At 44.5% G+C, this 18,581-nt stretch overlaps 1 protein-coding gene across 5 annotated transcripts; it reads left to right on the plus strand.

Annotated features, from left to right (window-relative positions):
- Positions 1-216: 216 nt before the first annotated feature.
- Positions 217-18,463, plus strand: LOC103153904 (trichohyalin). Of its 5 annotated transcripts, XM_016662289.1 has the most exons (27): positions 319-428; positions 2,151-2,292; positions 2,369-2,497; positions 3,415-3,492; positions 3,576-3,646; positions 3,865-4,030; positions 4,135-4,241; positions 5,144-5,467; positions 5,541-5,667; positions 5,738-5,875; positions 6,010-6,158; positions 6,377-6,526; positions 7,928-8,006; positions 8,089-8,166; positions 8,272-8,418; positions 8,503-8,612; positions 8,682-8,823; positions 9,655-9,848; positions 9,934-10,061; positions 10,439-13,375; positions 13,418-14,178; positions 15,777-15,908; positions 16,299-16,901; positions 17,007-17,150; positions 17,726-17,791; positions 17,876-17,929; positions 18,013-18,463. In XM_016662289.1, exons 2-27 carry the CDS (start codon positions 2,152-2,154, stop codon positions 18,238-18,240), a joined length of 7,383 nt encoding a protein of 2,460 aa, XP_016517775.1. In that variant the 5' UTR covers positions 319-428; position 2,151; the 3' UTR covers positions 18,241-18,463. The 5 variants fall into 5 exon arrangements, with proteins under 5 accessions (XP_007575053.1, XP_016517775.1, XP_007575054.1 ...); XM_007574991.2 differs by lacking the exon at positions 319-428 and adding an exon at positions 217-312 and having other exon boundaries at positions 10,439-14,178; XM_007574992.2 differs by having other exon boundaries at positions 10,439-14,178.
- Positions 18,464-18,581: the final 118 nt, after the last annotated feature.

Genomic DNA, 18,581 nt, shown 5'->3' on the forward strand with positions numbered 1-18,581 from the left:
AATCAAATCATTTATGAGCTCGACTTTTTGATTGAGGCAGTAATAAGTATATTTTTGATCGAGATTTGTGCCTCTTTAAATTGTATTTATGACTCTATTTCTTCAATAAGTTACATTTAAACCACAATGGATATTTGCTATTATTTAACTTGTAAAAACTTTCAGCCAAATTTGATAATTTTCCTGCTTAATAATCACAGTTTCCATGTTTCCAGCGGTAAACCGTTAGGTTGTTACCGTTACTCCTCCGGTCAGGAGGCGTCGCTATGGAAACTACGGGCGGTTGTTTAGCTTCGGTGTCCGGGTAAAAAGGTAAGGCTCCCGGTTTGAAAGTGAGAATTTCTTCCCGTTAAACCGAAAAAACTAAATTAACCGCAAGCCATTGTCCCGGTGACGGATTGTACCAGAACTTCACGGGGTTAGTTCAGGTAGAAACTTTGGTCAGTCGGTGGTTCCGGTGTTTGCATGCTAGGCGGCTAACGGATCTGTTTGGTTCGGGTTTGGCTTCTACAGTCCCGCTTGTCTGTTGGGGTTTGGTTCTGTTCGGGCACTGATGTTTGGGTGGTTAAGCAGTTAAGACCATTGTTAATCCGGTTCTGATTCGGACATAACTGTTGGAGCGTCAGCAGTTTACAGATTAAAAACTCAAAGCGATTACAGCCGAATAGAGCCGAACAGAACCGAGTCAACACTAGCAGGACAGCAAATAACAAATTTGTATTTTATATAGATTCATTCATGTAAAGTGTTGCATATCTGTGAGTTTTTATGTTTTTAGTTTACAACTGATGGAAAGCCTGAAATGCACTCAGAAAATTAGACTATTGCACAACCAGTTAAAAGGGATTGTCCATGAACTTTACAGCATATATACTCAATACTTGGTCAGGGCTCGTTTTGCATAAATTACTGCATTAGTATGCTAAAGGGTTGAGGTATTAGAAGCTGAGATGACTCGATGATGCTTTAACGGAGCAGTCGGTGTAAAGACGAAATGATTTTAGCTCATAAGTTAAACATTCCTTTACTATTTTAGTCCCCTGTAGATCTGCAACTGATGATTGTTTTAGTTTTTGGTTGATGTATCAATTCTGATGATTAACAAAATTAGCATGTTCTGCAGAGTTGAATTTAAGCATTTTATACAATATTAGAAATACATCAGAAGATGCAAAGAAACAGATAATTCAATTCCTTTTTTAAGTAAAAAGTAAAAATTTTATTGCCTAAAATTAAACAACAAAGCATTCCTTTAGTTTATGCTTGATAATTTGTATCAAATAGAAACTTGTAACATCAACATGTGTAGAGCTCAGCCTTTCTGCATCAGTGCAGTGTAGAGCTGATCTGAGGATTAGTTTTTGGATTAATCAGTTAATTGGATAGAAAAAGTGCTTATTAGGAGATTTTTTTTTTTTACATATTTTGAACCAGGTGAAACTAAAACTATAGCTTATACTTATATATGTGATAATTGGTTGTTGTTGTTATATATATATATATATAGTACAGTTTTGGTTTAATTACTGCTCTGAGTGTGCAGTTTGTTCAGTAAATGATCTATTTCTGAGTTTGTATTCTACAGTTAACTAAATTAGTTTACCATTATTTGAATAATCAATTCACTGCAATTAATCCAGTTAATTGTTTCAGTCCTCTGTAGTCAGACTGATAGACTTTAATATGTTGTGTGGCTCTGTTAAAGTTAATACTGAAGTTATAATGTCAATGTCAAATTTATTTATATAGCACTTTAAAACAGGTATAAAACTGCACCAAAGTGCTGTACAAGAACGACAACACAAATCACAAAACAGAGTAAAAACAATACATCAATTAAATGCCAAAGAGTAAAAATGAGTTTTAAGAAGCGATTTAAAATGATCCAGGCTGTGGGCAGATCTAATCTGGAAAGGTAAGTTATTCAATAAAACAGGAGCAGCAACAGAAAAAGCTCAATCTCCTTTCCTCTTAAGTCGAGTCTGAGGAACTGTCAGTAATAACTGATTATTTGATCGTAAAGTCCTGGACACAGACTGGAAATTTAAAAGGTCCCGAAGACAAGGGGGGGTGAGGGAGCTAACCCATTTAAACCCATGGAAACAAAGTTACAGCTGAACACAGACGATGAACCCTATTCTCTTTCCAAGCATGGAGTCAAAGCTGCTGAATGGCTGGCAGCAGCAGAAGGCGGAGCTGGAGGTGGAGGTGTGTCGACTGCAGGAGGATCTGGCGGAGAGCCGAGCTGAGAAGGAGGAGCTGGAGTCCAGGAGCAAAGCTCTGACGGACAGGGTGAGGGGGCTGATCACCCGGTGGGGCTCAGGTGATCAGCAGGAGATAATCGTTCTCAAAATGTTTCTCTCCCCAGCTTTGTCAGACTCTGAATCCTTCAATGTCCCTGCTTGATGAGGAACAGAGGAGGTGGAAAAAGAAGTTGAAGGAGGGGAGGGAGAGGGAGGCCAGACAGGCGCTGCTGATCCACCGTCTGCAGAACAAGGTGAGGCCATAGGGGGCGCTGTGGAGCAGAAACAGCTCATTCTGCATCTCAAGTCAAACATTCAGTCCCTCCAGGAAGACATGATGTTGCGATCGCAACTATTAATGCAAATTCAGTCATCATTCGCAAATTTTGCGCTGACTTGCAATTTTCACCAATCATCGCAAATTTACAGCAAATCTGACCAATCACCTGTGGGTGTATGTGTATTCTGACCAATCCCTGTAGCCTCTTTTCAATTTAACTCCATGTTCCACAATCACTCTTGAAAGCCGAACCTGCAAGATGAAAACTTGTGACGCTACCTGCAACATTTACCTTTTTTTATTTTTATTTTTAGTTTCTACAAAGCCATTTTGAGATGTTCTGTATGTCTATATTTATACAGAGTTTTCCTTCAAACAAACCATGTAAAATGAGTGAGGGTGGTTAATCCATGCCAATATATTATACTTGGCTTGTGAACAAGAATACTAATGTTCTAACTTAGGTTATGGTGCTAGCTAGTTGGGTAATGCTAAGAATAAACCAAATCATCTTTAATTTTACAGAAGTTGTGCCCACTGGTACACATATTTAGAAATAATCTTTTATTGTCTCAATAGAAAGAGCAAAGAGTCAGGGAGGAGACATTAGACCAGCGACCAGCTGCTGGTTCTTCTCAGGTACAGAGGGATAATAAGTTGACTAGAAAACAGAAGGAAAAGGAAGATTTGCAACATGTTGCAATTTCAGGAAAAATAAAGCTTAAAAAACGTGCAACTTTTTGAAAACGTGCTGTGAAATCTGCAATTTTAGGCCAAAGCAAGCACAAAAAAACATCACAACATCTTGGAGGGACTGAACAGTGGACCTTGACTCCACCCACACTGAATGAAAATGGAGATAATGTTCAAGATTCGTCTGTTTTTCTGTAGGTGATCGAGTACAAGGAGCGGTGTCACCGTCTGGATCAGCATATGCAGGAAAATCACTCCAGGGTTCTGATCTCTGAGGTCAGTCCAGGACCTCAGCGGTACCACAGAACCTCCTAGATACAGCAGAACCACAGACGCTCAGATGTCATTCTGTTTTACAGCGGAGAATCAGAGATGAGCACAGCCAGTCTCTGGAGAGCGCCCTCATCAGTCTGGAGGAGGAACAGCAGAGGTAGGCATTTGTGTGTGTGTGTGTGTGTGTGTGTGTGTGTGTGTGTGTGTGTGTGTGTGTGTGTGTGTGTGTGTGTGTGTGTGTGTGTGTGCGTGTGCGTGTGTGTGTGTGTGTGCGCACGCACGCGTGTGTGCGTGTGCGTGTGTGTGTGTGTGTGTATGTGCGTGTTCCAGGCGGTCGGAGTCAATCACAAAGCTCATGATCTCTTCCCCCCTCAGGTCTGCCAGTCTGGCTGACACCAACGCTCTCCTTCGCCACCAGCTCAGCCAATCAGAGCAGACCAACGGGGAGCTGGCAGAAGACCTCAGGAAGCTGACTGCTGATTGGACGAGAGCCGTGCAGGAGGTGGAGCAGAAAGAGGCCGACTGTCAGAGAGAGAAAGAGGTTTGAGGATCGTTGGATATAAACTTTGATGTTCAAATCAGAACAAATCGAACCAACAGGTTGTGTGTGTGTGTGTGTGTACGTGTGTGTTTCTGTGTGTTTAGTGTCGGTGGGGTCACATGAGTCAGCAGCAGGCCCGGCTGCTGTCACTCTGGAAATCTGTACTTGATCTGAGGCGACACTGTCACAAGCTGAGAACAGCTGCTGACAGGTCAGTTCAGTCATGTGACCTCTGACATCATCATGGTTTCACTTCCTACAGTTAAAGCAACATGGCTGCTTTAAACCCTTGAAAATGCTTGAATTTCAATTAAGTGTTTTCAAGGCTTGGAAGGTTCTTGATATGCAACCTGCTCAGTTTTGTAATAAAGTCCAATTTACCCTTTTATTAAAAGCCTACATTTTTATTGTAAACATAATTTACAGCTGAAACCATATATTTTCTTAAAAAAAATTAAAAAAAAAAGTCATATCAGACTTTCTTGTTTTAGGTCAGTTAGAAGTACAAAAATAATTTTATGTGAGACTTAAAATGTTGTATTTAGTTTACCCTGTCCCTGCTATAGGATGTTATCATCACAAGACATTTTTATTTACAACAATAAACAATTAAAGATCCAAATCTTTCAGTGTTTTGCAATTCCATTCAGACTTTTAGGGTCATGATTTGATTCTGAAACAATTTTTAATTCAGAAATCAATGTTTCTATTCAAACAGTCCAAAGATTCCGTTTAAATGATGTAACTCACAGGAAGAGCAGACACTGTAAACAAGTTAAACATTTATTTAAAACAACTTTATAAGGCTCCATACTGTATCAAATTCCATCAGTCTCATGCTGACTAAAATCAAATTTTGATCATTTTAAATTGATTCAGAATTAACAGACGAGGATTTACAATTCTCTAGAGAATGAATTTTTTTTCTGCACATCTATAAGTTATGTCATATAATAGTGAATTGAAACCAAAGTGTGGTCATGGAAAAGTTTGAAAACTAACCATGAAACTGCTTGGAAAGTGCTTGACTTTTACTATGGGAGAAGTGTGCGAACCCTGAGGTCAGAGGTCAGTTTGGTGTTTCAGCCTCTTCTTGTGGACGTTTTCCTGCAGGGATCTGTGGCAGCTCAGGGCGGAGTTTTCCAGACTCTCCTCGTCTCTCCTCTGCAGCTGTGACTCCTTCTGCTCCTCACTGAGGCTCAGTGCCCCTCAGATCAAACCCGCCTCCTCTCACCTTCCTCCTCCATCATACTCATCTCCTCCTCTATCCTCCACTCTCATCCACCCTCCTCCAGATGTCTCAGGCTCTCCTCTTTGTTCCCGCTCCCCTTTCCCCCTGGGGATATTCACCTTAGTAGAGGAGGAGGAGGATGAGGAGGAGAAGCCACTGGAGTTGAAGCTCCACTGTGAAGTGGAGGTGTTCCAGCTGGAGCAAAGGTAAAAGACATGTTGGGTATGGAGGTTGTGTGAGAGGCTCAGGTCTTTACCTCCCTCCATCTGTGTGTGTTAGGATCGAGGAACTCAGTCGCTCCCTGCAGACGGCAGACAGAGCGAGGGAAGCATCGGAGGCAGAGGTGGAGCGGCTGAGGGAATCAGACAGGACGCTGCATTCGGTCGGTCAGGCTGTCATCAGCATGGTGAGCCTCTCCTCCAATCAGATTCTGTTTCTTCCTGGCCCGTCAGTTCATCTGGACGTTTTGTCTTCAGTTCCGGTCCCTGAGCAGGATCAGCAACCAGACGCCGAGCATCTCCACGGACAGCGTCCTCAGTCTGGATCCGTCCTCCCTGCTGTCGGTTCTGTCTCAGACTGAGAGCACGCTGCAGTGGAAACACGAGGAGCTGCAGGTTGGTGACTGAAACAGGGTCAAAGCCCAAAACACACCATTTACATTCCACGATTCACACTTCGACCAGTAGACCAAGATAAAGGCCCAGCTAAGTGTGGACAAGGACTCAGTCTGTGTGTGTCTGTGTGTTAGGGGGCGGAGCTAAGTCTGCGGCGGTTCAGCGAGGAGCAAACGTCTCTGAAGCTCCGCCTGAAACAGCTGGAGGAAGAAAAACAGCAGCTGGACATGAAAACTGGGAACACACAGCAAGAACTGAAACACACACTGGACTCTCTGAGCAGGTGACCGAGCTGCTGCCCCCTGCTGGTTGCTTCTGTTTTTGATTTAACTTTGACCAGTCTCATTAGTCGTCACGTAATCTTTCTTTCACTTCCCTCAGTGAAGGAGATTATCTTTTCTGAGATTCTGGATCATCAGTTCCCCAGGATGAACTCAGTTTAATTTATTATCGCTTTTTAGTTTAGGGAGCCGTTTGATCAAATTTGTGTTTCTGTGGCAGGGAGAAGGAGGCATCCACCTCCCTGCGTCTGCAGGTGGAGGAGGTGCAGATGAAAGAGGAGGAGATGAAGAGGGAGATCGACAGACTGAGGAGAGAGAGAGACAGATTGGAGGAAAGAACCCGACAGCTGGAGGCAGAAAGATACAAACGGTAGCAACAGGTTCTACTGAGACATGTGTGATATTATGATATTCTGTTATTTATCCTGCTTTTAACTGGTTCTGTTATGATGTAATTTTAACAGATATTTTCTCAAAAAATATTACATGTAAAAAATATTCCCTTTTATTAATTAAGTTTTTCTGTTGCTCTTACTGTTGGAGGAAGTAGGAGCACAATTATTGACCTGCTTTTACTCAGAAGCATATAAGAAAAAAACAAAACAATCCAAAAAAGGTAGGAACTGTGAGCCTGTCTGATGCTAATGTAATGTGATATGGCATAAAAATAAAGTCTCCAGTTTTTTTATAACCAAATCTGATTTTAATTTAAAAAAAATTCTCGACTTGCTTTCTTTTGTAAAAATGAAATTACAAGTCACAGGAAACATTTTCAAAAAGTGTCTTTTATTTAAATAATTTCTTCTGTGAGTTGAATGACAAAACCTGTCAGAATATTAGCAAGACTTTAATGAGAAAGTTTGGATAATTAACTATTTATTTTCTTCCTCATAAAATTACTACAAACCAGATTCCAACAAAGTTGGGACACTAAACAAATTGTGAATAATAACTGAATGCAATGATGTGGAGGTGCAAACATCTAATATTTTATTCACAATAGAACAAAAATATGTTGTTTCAAAATTTCATGACGTGAACAAATCCCAAAAAAGTTGGACAAGGCCATTTTTACCACTGTGTGGCATCTGCCCTTCTTCTTACAACACTCAGACGTCTGGGGACAGAGAGACCAGTTTCTCAAGTTTAGAAATAGGAATGTCAGAGAGACACTGACCCTCTAAGAAGCTCTTTTTATTCCCAATCATGTTGTCAATTGACCTAATTAGTGTTAATTGGTCTTCCAGCTGTTATATGTTCAGTTTCCTTTTTCCAGCCACTGATTGCTACTTGTCCCAACTTTTTGGGATTTTTAGACACTGTGAAATTTTGAATCAACATATTTTTCCTTTAAAATGTTTCATTTACTCAGATTAAACTTTTGATCTGCCATCTATTGCATTCAGTTTTTATTCACAATTTGTTTAGTGTCCCACCTTTTTTGGAATCCGGTTTGTACTTAATTCTCCTAATATTTCAATTGTATTCTTGTAATATTATGACTTTATTCTCGTAATTAAGAGAATTAGCCTGATCCTTATACTTCGTCGTAGAGGTCATAAATAGAAACTGTAAAACACACTTGTCAAACAAGATGGCCACCCTGAGTTTGCTGACATCACTCTGAACTACAGAGACCCAAGGAGTGCATCTGTGAAAACGGTTCCAATCTTCAAATACTAAAATTTTGGTTTAATTATTAAAATTGGTTTATGCCCCAACCCTTGTTCTGCTGTCCTTTCTGGTTTTACAGCTGCTCTCTTTGCTGCAGGGTGGAGGCGGAGCTTCTGGAGAATGTCCAGCTGTCAGAGAGAGAAACTCAGCAGCGGATTGAGATCCACAGCCTGAAGGTAGAAACTCTGCTTCCAGTTTTATTACCCAGATAACTCACATCTGCAGGATAGAAACGAATAGCTGCTGGTCAACCTGCAGGTGATGCTGGAGAGGGAGCAGCTGGACAGGCAGAGAGCAGAAGAAGAAGGTGCTGATGCCAGAGAAGCCCTGCAGAAGGTTTGAATGTCTCTGAGTGTTCAGTGGAAGTCAGCTGTTCATTTTAACCCTGTGTTTACTGGTGGTGCCGCTCTCTGTCGCCCCCTGCTGGCGCTCTCTGCTCAGTGCAGGGAGTCCGTGCTGCACCTCTCCTCCTCAGAGACGTTGCTGAAACGGGAGGTGCAGGAGACGCGGGACGCCCTGGAGAAAATGTCGGCTCTGAACTCGTCTCTGGCCACAGACAAACGAGATCTGAACATGCAGCTGCTGAAGGTAAAACTCTCTGCTGCCTGGCTCAGAGGCTCCAGGGCAGCTTCCCATAGCTTCATCACATCTCTCCGGTCATGTTTGTTTCAGCTGGAGACAGAGCTGTCAGACACCCAGTCAAAGCTGCAGACTCTGAGGTCAGAGGTCAGCGGTCTGCAGAGAGACATTAAAAGTGTGAGGAGTGAGTGCAGCCTCCTGAGGTGAGTCTCAAGTCCTGGAGATGAACCTCCACTCTTAGTGTTTTGGTCCGACAAATCAAATCTCTTCAGAGTTCAGTCGGAGACGGACGCTGACGTCATCCATCAGCTGAAGGAGCGACGCTCACACCTGGAGAGAAACTTGGAGGAGAAGGAGAAGGAGCTGGCCTCCCTGGAGGAGGAGAAGAAGACCACAGATCAGCAGCTGGACGAGGTAAACAGGAAACCAGGCTGATGTAGGGCTGGAGAGTCATCCATTAAATCAATTTCATTCTATTCTTAGTTTGGTAGATTTAACTTTTGAAATTTTGGGATTTTTTTCACCAATTCACTCCTTGGGTTTCCATAGTTCAGAGTGATTTCATCTTGTTTGACATGCATATTTTACACTTGTATTTATTTGGAGTTTGAACTCAGGTCAACTCTACAACACAATATGAGTTTCAGGCTAAGATTGTTTTAATCACAAGAATTAAATTGTAATATTTGGAGAAAAAAAGTAGTAATCTTATGAGAATTATGACAGAAAAATAAAGGAAGAATGTTGAGCATCTTTTGCCATTATACTTAAAAATACTTAATTAACACTTTATAACAATTGATTATCATTAGGAAGATTTTGAAACAACCTTGTATGTTTTTATAAGACAGAACCACACAGGTTGAGGTGGTCGCAATGTTAACTTTTTTTCTTATTAAAACAGCTTTTTTCTTGTAATTTTAAGATGTTTATTCAGGTAAAACTGTGTCTTTATTTGCTAGTAAAATTATTAAATTTTCATAATTAAACTAAAATCCTCTCATCCTGGCCCTAATATGCTGTCAGGCAACTCAAAACATCTTTTAAAACAACATCCACTTTCTGAAAATATTTTCGCGTATTTGTATTTTTTTTTTTTTTCAGAAGAGAAAGTGAGAAAAATAAATATCGATTAAAATGAGAAAATTGAATCAGATTTTATTTTTAAGCCATGTCTCAAAGCCCCACGCTGATGTGACTCATGTTGACCTGCATCGTGTTTGACGCCTCCTCTGTGCTCCTCAGTTATCCTCCCAGCACACCCTGGTACGTAAGGTGCTAAAGGAGCTGCAGGAACAGCTGTGGAAGACCGAGGAGCAGCTGAATCAGACGGAGAGACAGAAGGAGGAGCTGCTGAGAGAAAGCAAGAAGCTGCAGGAGGAACAGGAAGTTCAGAGGAGATACAAGGAGCAGCTGGAAGAGGAGTTACAGGAGCTGAGGTAGTGAACACACCTGACGTCAGCCTCCTCCTCCTCCTCTTCCTAACAGGAGTGTCTGACCACAGCTCCTCTGCTCCTCCTGCAGGTCCGTGTCGGTGAACCTCCACCTGAAGCTCCGCCTGCAGCAGCAGCAGCTCTCCCAGTCTGAGGTGGACAGATGTCAGCAGAACACACACATCTGTACGCTGCAGCAGGCCAAAGCCATCTTACAGGGTCAGTCAGAGAGAGCACTGCTGTCGCTGGTTCATCACATGGGTCAGAGGTCACAGGTCAAAGGTCTAATCAACGGCCAGGAACAAAAACTGAAACTGGATTAAAAAAAGCAGTTAAAGGTCTTCAACATTGGGGCCAGCTGTGCCGGTTGTTAGGAACTTCATGGCATTTTGCTGACTCGGGTCACGACCCCAACGTTGAAGACTTCTGGAATAAAGAATCTGTTTCGAATCAATCTGCTGAAAATCAAAAGTACGGAATCTGTTCAAGTGAGAGAGAAAGAAATTGAAACTCCTCCTGTAGATTTATTTAGAAAGTTTCAGAGAGGAAAACGGAAAGAAGTCTGGTTGTGATTTAATGTTTCTGTCTGTCTGAAGGTGAGATCGAGTGTCTGAGAGGAGAACTGCAGCGAGAGACGGCAAGAAGAGAAGATGAGAGGGAGAAAAGGGAAAGAATGTTGGAGGAAAAGAGAGAGTTGAATGTAGAAATGGAGAGGCTGACGGAGGAGGTGAAGGAGCTGCAGACCAGGTGGACGGAGGAAGACGCCAAGAGGAAGGAGGAAGAGTCGTCGTGGCAGAAAGATAGAGAAGTTCTGAACAAAGAGCTCGGCATGAGAGATGGAGAGATGGAGGCCCTGAGGAGGCGCGCCGAGGGACTGATGAAGGAGGTGGAGGAGAGGCAGAGAGAGGTGGAGAAACTGAGGGAGGAGGTGGCAGAGGGAGAGACTGAGATCAGCTTCACGATGGAGAGACTGCAGAGAGTCGAGGTAGAGAAGGACAAACTGGAGGAGCAAGCGAAGAGGAAAGAGGTCAGTCTAGAAGAGGAGGAGGTGAAGAGGAGAGAGGAGGAGAACCAGAGGGATTTAGAGACGGAGGCTCTGTGCGAACGGATCGAGAAGCTGGAAACAGAAAAGAAAACAATGGAGGAAGAGCTCTGTCAGCTGAGGAGTGAGGAGGAGGAGAGGCAGAGAGAGAGAGCTGTGGCGGATGAGGAAATCAGCAGGCTGAGAAAAGAAATCTCCTTTTTACAGGGGGAGGAGAGGAGACGGAGGGAGAAACAGCAGGAGGAGAAGGAGGAGCTGGAGGAGCAGCTGAAAGAGAAAGTAGGGCAGGTGGAGCTCCTGAAGGTGAGGCTGAACGTGGCTCAGGAGGAGTATGAAGAGATGAAGGAGGAGGTGGAGAAGAGGGAGCGCGGCCTGGAGCGACAGATCAGTGCCGTCAGGGACCGAGAGGAGGAGGTGGAGGAGTTGAAGGAGAGCCTGAGGCTGACTGAGGAGCAGAAGGAAGAAGAAGAACGGGAGCGGCAGGCAGTCTGCCACAAACTGAAGCAGAAGGAGGCGCAGGAGGAGCAACTGGAGGCTCTGCTGACAGAGACTCAGGCGCTCCTCGAAAAGGAGAAGCAAGAAAGAGGAGAAAAAGAGAAAACGATAACCTTCCTGGGCAAGGAGCTGCAGGAGGCTCAGGCTGAGAGAGAGGGAGCAAATAAGAGGGTCAGAGAGAAGGAGGAGGTCTGTGAGCAGCTGCAGGAGGAGGTCAGGATGTGGGAGCAGACATTAGAGCACCGTGATAAGGAGGTGAAAAAGCTCCAGAAAATCAATAATGAGCTACAAGAGGCGGTGCAGAAGCTGACAGGAGTGTTAGAGGAGAGAGAGGAGGAGTGGAAGGAGAAGGGAAATGTGAGGGTGAAAGAGGAGAAAAAGCTCAACAAGGTCATGAAAGAGCAACAAGAGGAGGTGCAACAGCTAAAGGCTGCACTGGAGGAGAAGGAGGAGGAGGTGAGGGAGTGGAAGGAGAAGGCAGAGCTGAGTGGGAAGGAGGAGAAAAAACTCAACAAGATAGTTAAGGAGAGAGCAGAGGAGGTGAAGCAGCTGAGGGCCACACAGGAGGAGGTGGAGGTGCTGAAGGAGAGCCTGAGGCAGACTGAGAAGGAGAAGGAGGAAGGAGAATGGGAGCGGCAGGCGGTCTGTCACAAACTGAAAGAGAAAGAGGTGCAGGAGGAGCAGTTGGGGGCTCTGCTGATAGAAACTCAGGCACTCCTCGAGAAGGAGAAAGGAGAAAAAGAGAAAATGATCTCCTCCCACATCAAGGAGCTGAAGGAGGCTCAGGCCAATAAAGAGGGAGCAAATAAGAAGGTCAGAGAGAAGGAGGAGGTCTGCGAGAGGCTGCAGGAGGAGCTGAGGAGGTGGCAGCAGACAGCAGAGCACAGTGATAAGGAGGTGAAAAAGCTGCAGAAGATCAATAAGGAGCTACAAGAGGTGGTGCAGGAGCTGACGGTCACGCTAGAGGAGAGAGAGGAGGAGTGGAAGGAGAAGGCAGAGGCGAGCTCCAAGGACGAGAGAAAGCTCTACAGGGTCATCAAGGAGCGACAAGAGGAGGTGCAGCAGATGAAGGCAGCGCTGGAGGAGAAGGAGGAGGAGGTGAGGGAGTGGAAGGAGAAGGCAGACATGAGTTTAAAGGAGCAGAAAAAACTCAACAAAGTTGTTAAAGATAGAGTAGAGGAGGTGAAGCAGCTGAGGGCAACACTGGAGGAGAGGGAGGAGGAGGTGAGAGAGGGGGAGAGGTGTAGAAGGATTGAGGAGGAGAAGAGCAGGAGGAATGAGGAGAAGGTGAAGGAAGTGGTGCAGCAACTGGAGAAAGAGAAGGAGGTGCTGAACACAGTGAGGGAGGAGAGGAGGAGGTTAGAGGACAGACTGGAAGCAAAGGAGAAGGAGGCGAAGGAGCAAGAAGGGAAGCTAAAAGAAATGGAGGAACAGAGTAATGTTCTAAGAATGAAAGAGGAGAAACTGAGAAGACTGGAGGAGGAACTGAGGGAGGTGAAAGAGGAGCAAAAGGAGCAACTGTTAGCTGAGAAAGAGCTTCATCTGGAGGCAGAGAGGAGGAGATCCAGACTGATAGAGCTGGAGGAGGAGAAGGCAGGACTGCTGGTGGAGCTACAGAGTAAGGAGATGGAGGTGACAGGTCTTACAGAGGAGGTGCAGAGGAAGACAGAGGAGCTATCTGAGCTCAGAGAGGAGGTCCAAAGAAAGCAAATAGAGAAGGAGGAGGAGCTGAGATCAAGAGAGGAGGAGTGGAGGTCAAAGGAGCTGATGAGTATCATGAAGGCACAGGAGGAGGAGAGGCACATGAAGGAGCTCCAAGAGGAGCTGATTAAGAGTAAAAGGGAGGTGTCTAAACTGAGAGAAGACCTGTATAAGGAGGAAAGAGAAAAGGAGGAGAAGCAGGAGCAGCTGAGGAGCTTTGAAAAGGATATGGCCGCTCTCAGAGAGGAGATGCAGAGGGAGAGGAGACGAGAAAAGGAGGAGAGGAGACTGATGGAGGAGATTGATAAGAATTTCAGAGAGGAGATTCAAAGAAAGCAAAAAGAGCAGGAGGCGGCCCATGAAGCAGCGCGGGAGGAGCTTAGAAGGAGGGAGGAGGAGTGGATGTCAAAGGAGCTGATGATCAACCAAATAGCGCAGGCAGAGAGGAGGCAGATGGAGGAGGTACTGGAGGAGCTGATAAGTAGCAAAAGGGAGGTGTCTGCACTAAGAGACGAGATGAATAAGGAGCAAAGAGAAAATCAGGAGAAATTGAGGACGTTTGAGGAGGAGGTGACAATTCTCAGAGAGGAGGTGATTAGAGAGCAGAAGGAAAAGGAGGAGAAGCAGGAGAAGCTCCGAATATTTGAGAAGGAGGTGTCTGAACTCAAAGAGGAGCTGGTGAAGGAACTCCAGGAGGGGGAGAAAATCCGAGATGAACTGATGAAGAGGAAGGAGGAGGTGGAGGAAGAGGTTAGGACAACCAAGGATGCATTAAAACTGCTCACTGAGGAGGTGAAAAAAGAGAAGGAGCAGATGAAGGAGAAGTTAACAAGGACAGAGATGGAGGTGGGGACTGTAAAGGAGGCCCACAGGAGGAGTGAAGAGGAGGTGTCACTGCTCAAAGAGGAGCTCCAGAAGGAGCAGCAGGAGAAGCTGGAGATGCAAGAGAAGCTGAAGAAAAGTAGAGAAGACGTCTCGGATCTTAAAGAGGAAGCAAAGAAGGAGCGCCAGGGGAGGGAGGAGGCGCAGGAGGAATTGAGAGGTGTTCAGCAGAACGTGGAGGTGAAGGAGGAGAGCCTGAGCTCCCTGCGGAGTCAGGTACACAAACAACCCAGGGAGGAGCAGGAGATGCTGAGGAGGTGAAATCCATTCAGGGTTTCTAGCTAAGTCTGGTGGTCGGGGCGCTGGGCGGTCCGCCATGTTTTTAAGTTAAAAAAATGATAAAAGTTAAAAGGAAATTTTAAAATATGACGAGATAACTACAGTAGAGTTACTGAAAAACATTATAATGCGCAACATACAACTTAGTCTTAACAAAGGCAAACACAAAAATTCAATTTAAATAATTTTTTTTCCCCTCAAGTTAAATCACAACTAAATAATCAGCAAGTGGATCTTTAACGGAACATCAATCAACTTTACAGTATTTACCTTTAGGTCCCAAAATGGTTCACCTTATAAAACTACGACGCGTCAAAAAACTATTGAACGCATCACAATTTTTCACCTATCCATCCATTGTCTAACACCCTTGTCCCTTAGTGAGGTCAGGAGGTGCTGGTGCCTCTCCAGCTAACGTTCCGGGCGAGAGGCGGGGTCACCCTGGACAGGTCGCCAGTCTGTCACAGGGCAACCCAGAGGCAGACAACCATCCACACACACACACTCACACCTAGGGGCAATTTAGAGAAACCATTTAACCTGACAGTCATGTTTTTGGACTGTGGGAGGAAGCCGGAGTACCCGGAAAGAACCCACCATGCACAGGGAGAACATGCAAACTCCATGCAGAAAGATCCAGGACCTACTTGCTGCAAGGCAACAGCTCTACCAACTGTGCAGCCCATTTTCAAACATGCCTCCATGTCCCAGATTCCACCAAATCTGCAGTGAAAGTGTTAGTGGTGGTGATTTTCTTAACAGGAAGAAGGGCTTTAAATCATGTTCTGCTCAAGGCACCGTGCAACACCGGACCAGCTTTGGTCACATTTAAACAAGTAACAAAAAATCTAAAATGGGTAATAAGTATTTATATGCTTAACAAAATTTTCTTAGGATAAAATATTCACTGTATTTTTTTGTATGAAGTATTTTCTTTTTTTTAGTATGCTGCTGCATACAGGATTTTGATTTACTGGTTGAGATTGGTTGTTATTTATCCAAACCAATGCAGTATTTACAAAAAACACTGAATGAAAAAGGCCTGTTGATGTAAATGATGTGGTTCATTTACATCAACTTTATGAAGTTGCAGTGCAGACACAGACCCAAGCACTTATTGAGCGAGCATGTGAAACATAAATGCACACACCACACATCATTCTTCATTCACAAAGATACATGCGCTCATATTCTCACTGAACACTTAACACAAACCTTTAAAAACACAACTATGTTCACAATTTGTGTTGAGCTTTTGTACTTGATACTTACCTTGACGGTAGAGGTGAACCTGCTCTGCAAGATCACCTTTCAAATCACACAGTTTGAGTGAAAGGCGGCCACCTGGGACAGGTGCACAGCCCCGGCTTCTGCTATTTTCAATGTATCAACAAACCCATCTTTGTCACCACTGTTACTGGTGTATTAAAAAAAAAAACTATTTAAAATGAATCAACAAGCAACGTTAAGCCTGGTGGGAGCCAAGCCAAGCCAGGCGGCCTGCCAGGCTTGTGATACTCTGGTTTCTGTTTCAGATGTGGAATCTGAGCCTGAGCCAGCAACAAGCTCAGAAGGAGTTGAAGGAGAAGGAGGAGCAGAACCAGGAGCTGAAGGATGGGCTTAGGGTGGCCCTGAAGGAGATGTCCCAGCTGGAGGTTCTCCTGAAGGTACAGTGACTCCTGCTGGACAGGGTGACAGTCTAAGGCCATCATGTTTGACCTGTCTGTGAATCCTTAAAAAGTCTCACATTTATTTACCTAAAATGAAGACCTTTAAATGGATTAAGTTCATTTTTGAAAAGTAAGTTAGCCTTATTATTTTAATCACGTCTTAAATTATGCCTTAACACAAATATTTAAATAGATAGTCTATGTATTTTTTACATAGCTAACTAGCTAGCTTTTTCCATCTTTTTCAGTGCAAACTTATTGACAAAGTTCGTACATTTCTATAGAGGTACAAGTCTTACATTTCATTCACAATGGTCTTAAAAAATCTTAAATTTGAGTTTGTGAAACCTGCAGAAACCCTGTTTATCTCTTTGACTCCTCGCGTAGGAGAGCCACACTGAGGGGGAACGTCTGAAGACCGCCCTGATGGAGATGAAGAAGGAGATGGACAGAATCAGAGAGGAGAGTCAGAAGGTGGCCATTGAGGAGCTGGATAAGCAAGGAGAGCTGGAGGAGCTGCGAGCCAAAGTTAAGAGCCTGAAGAGGAGAAAAAGTGAGATGTTAGAGGAGCTGGACAATGCAGAGAAGAGGAGGAAGGAGGCTGAGAAGAAGTGGAAGAGTCGAGTGGAAGAGGTGGAGAAAGAGCAGATGGTGAAGCTGAATGCTCTCAATACAGAAGTCCAGATACTGCGGAGGAAACAGGAGGAGGTGGAGACAGAGTGGAGGTCCAGGGTGGAAAAGAAGGAGATGGAGGTAGAGAAAGCGAGAATGGAGGTGCAAGAGAGCCAAACCGAGCTGAACAAGTGCAAAGCCTTGACAGAGGAGCAGAAGAATCAGCTCTACATACTGACTCAGAGCAACAAGCAGCTGGAGGCAGACAGGGACCGGGTCCGAATGGCCCTGGAGCGGACAGAGTCAGCCATGATTGGCTACAGGGAGAGAGTGCACCAACAGGAGCAGAACCCCGGGGCGGTTCCTCAGTCAGAGGAGGTCAGTGCAGCGTCTGATTGGTTGGGTTAAGGGCAGGTGACCTCTGTCGTTACACGCTTACACCTGGCTGTCCTGATTGACCTTGAGAGAAATGTGTGTCCTCAGAGTGACAGACTGTTGATCCTGCAGCACCAGGTGGCTGAACTGGAGCTGAACCAAAAACGGATGGACAAGAAGAATTCCCGTCTGGAAAGCCTGAAAGACAAGCTGAAGAAAGACAGAAGTGTTCTCAAAGACACGTTGAAACAGGTGCCCACCCTCATCTCCACCATTAGCACTTTAACCCTGGGCTCTTAATGGAGCTCTTGGTTTTCCATTCTAGGAATGTAAACTGAAATTGAGGCACAAGGGTGCATTTATTCTGGAGTTAATTTAATACATACAGGCTTCAGTTCATATATAAACCCACTCTAATATTTTTTAAATGTCTTTTAGTAAGTTTAATTTCGACATCACAATATTTCCTTTTTTTGTTTATTTTTTGGAGACATTAATAACTGGTGTTGAAATTGTCACCCCCTCCAGGCCTAAAGTTACAGATTTTACTGGACCTTTTTTAAAAAGTTGCAGTCAGTGATGAGTGAATTTTCATTAATAGTTGCGATTGCAACTTCCTGAAGAGACTGACTGGTGAGCAGCTCACAGCAGGCTGGAATGTTGTTCCTGTAGCTCCTGACCAGTTTCCTGTCGTTTGAGGGCGGCGGTTCATGTCTGTGATGAGTGGATGGAAACTTCCAACCACAGTTTCACAAACACAGATACTAAAAGTCCTGCTTTGATGTGTTTTGTGGTTTTTGTAAATTTGTGGGCCTTTTGTCTGTCAGGTGGAGGAGGAACGATCGAGGCTCCAGCAGCAGCTTTCACTCAGCTCCAGGACTCAGGCGAGACAGGTGAGTCTGTGTGACGAGGCTTCTCAGGTAAGCAGCTGCGACTCCGTGTGATTAACAGGTGTGTGTGTGGTGGTGTGTGTTCAGTCATCTGAGAACACCGCTGACGTGGACCGCACCGTGAGGGAGCTGGAGGACCAGGTGAGATCACCACAGAAGAAGAGTTTTAATGTTTTGATTGGTCAGGTGGATGCTGATGATGTCATCATGTCTGCACATTCAAGGTGAATCGTCTCCGCATCTCGCTGGCGGTGGAGCAGGAGCAGAAGGCGGAGTTTATTGAGCAGTCGTCCAGAAACAGCGAATGGCTGCTCTCGATGAGGCAGGACCTGAACAATTCGCTGGACGCCGTCTCACGCCGTCCAATCCCAGCAGTCCTGGAGTCTGAGACGCAGCGATTGGACCGCAGCTTGAGGGAGGAGGACCTTAGGTTGTCTCTGAGCCAATCATAGCACACGACCAAAAAGACTTCATATCTGAGCAGCTTAGATTTCTGATTGGACAGATTCTGCCTACAGTGAGTCGTTATTTAACGTTGACCAATCAGACGAGACCAAACATTACAGCTAACGAACTCTCACCTGAATACTTGTTGGGGTTTTTTTTGTTTGTTTATTTTAAATGTTATTTATTTTTTTGTAAGCAGCTCAATAAACCAAAGGTTTTATAAGTGAGGATGTTTGTGGTTTTCATTTTTTTGTGTTAGTAAATGAATCCATCAAATTCAGGTTTGAACTCAAACTTTCAGCTCATTCAGGAAGTGTGCAGACATCACCACCAAACTGGGTCCAGT

This window comes from Poecilia formosa, unplaced genomic scaffold, assembly GCF_000485575.1.
Source record: "Poecilia formosa unplaced genomic scaffold, Poecilia_formosa-5.1.2 Scaffold367, whole genome shotgun sequence".
Classification (NCBI taxonomy): Eukaryota; Metazoa; Chordata; class Actinopteri; order Cyprinodontiformes; family Poeciliidae; genus Poecilia; species Poecilia formosa.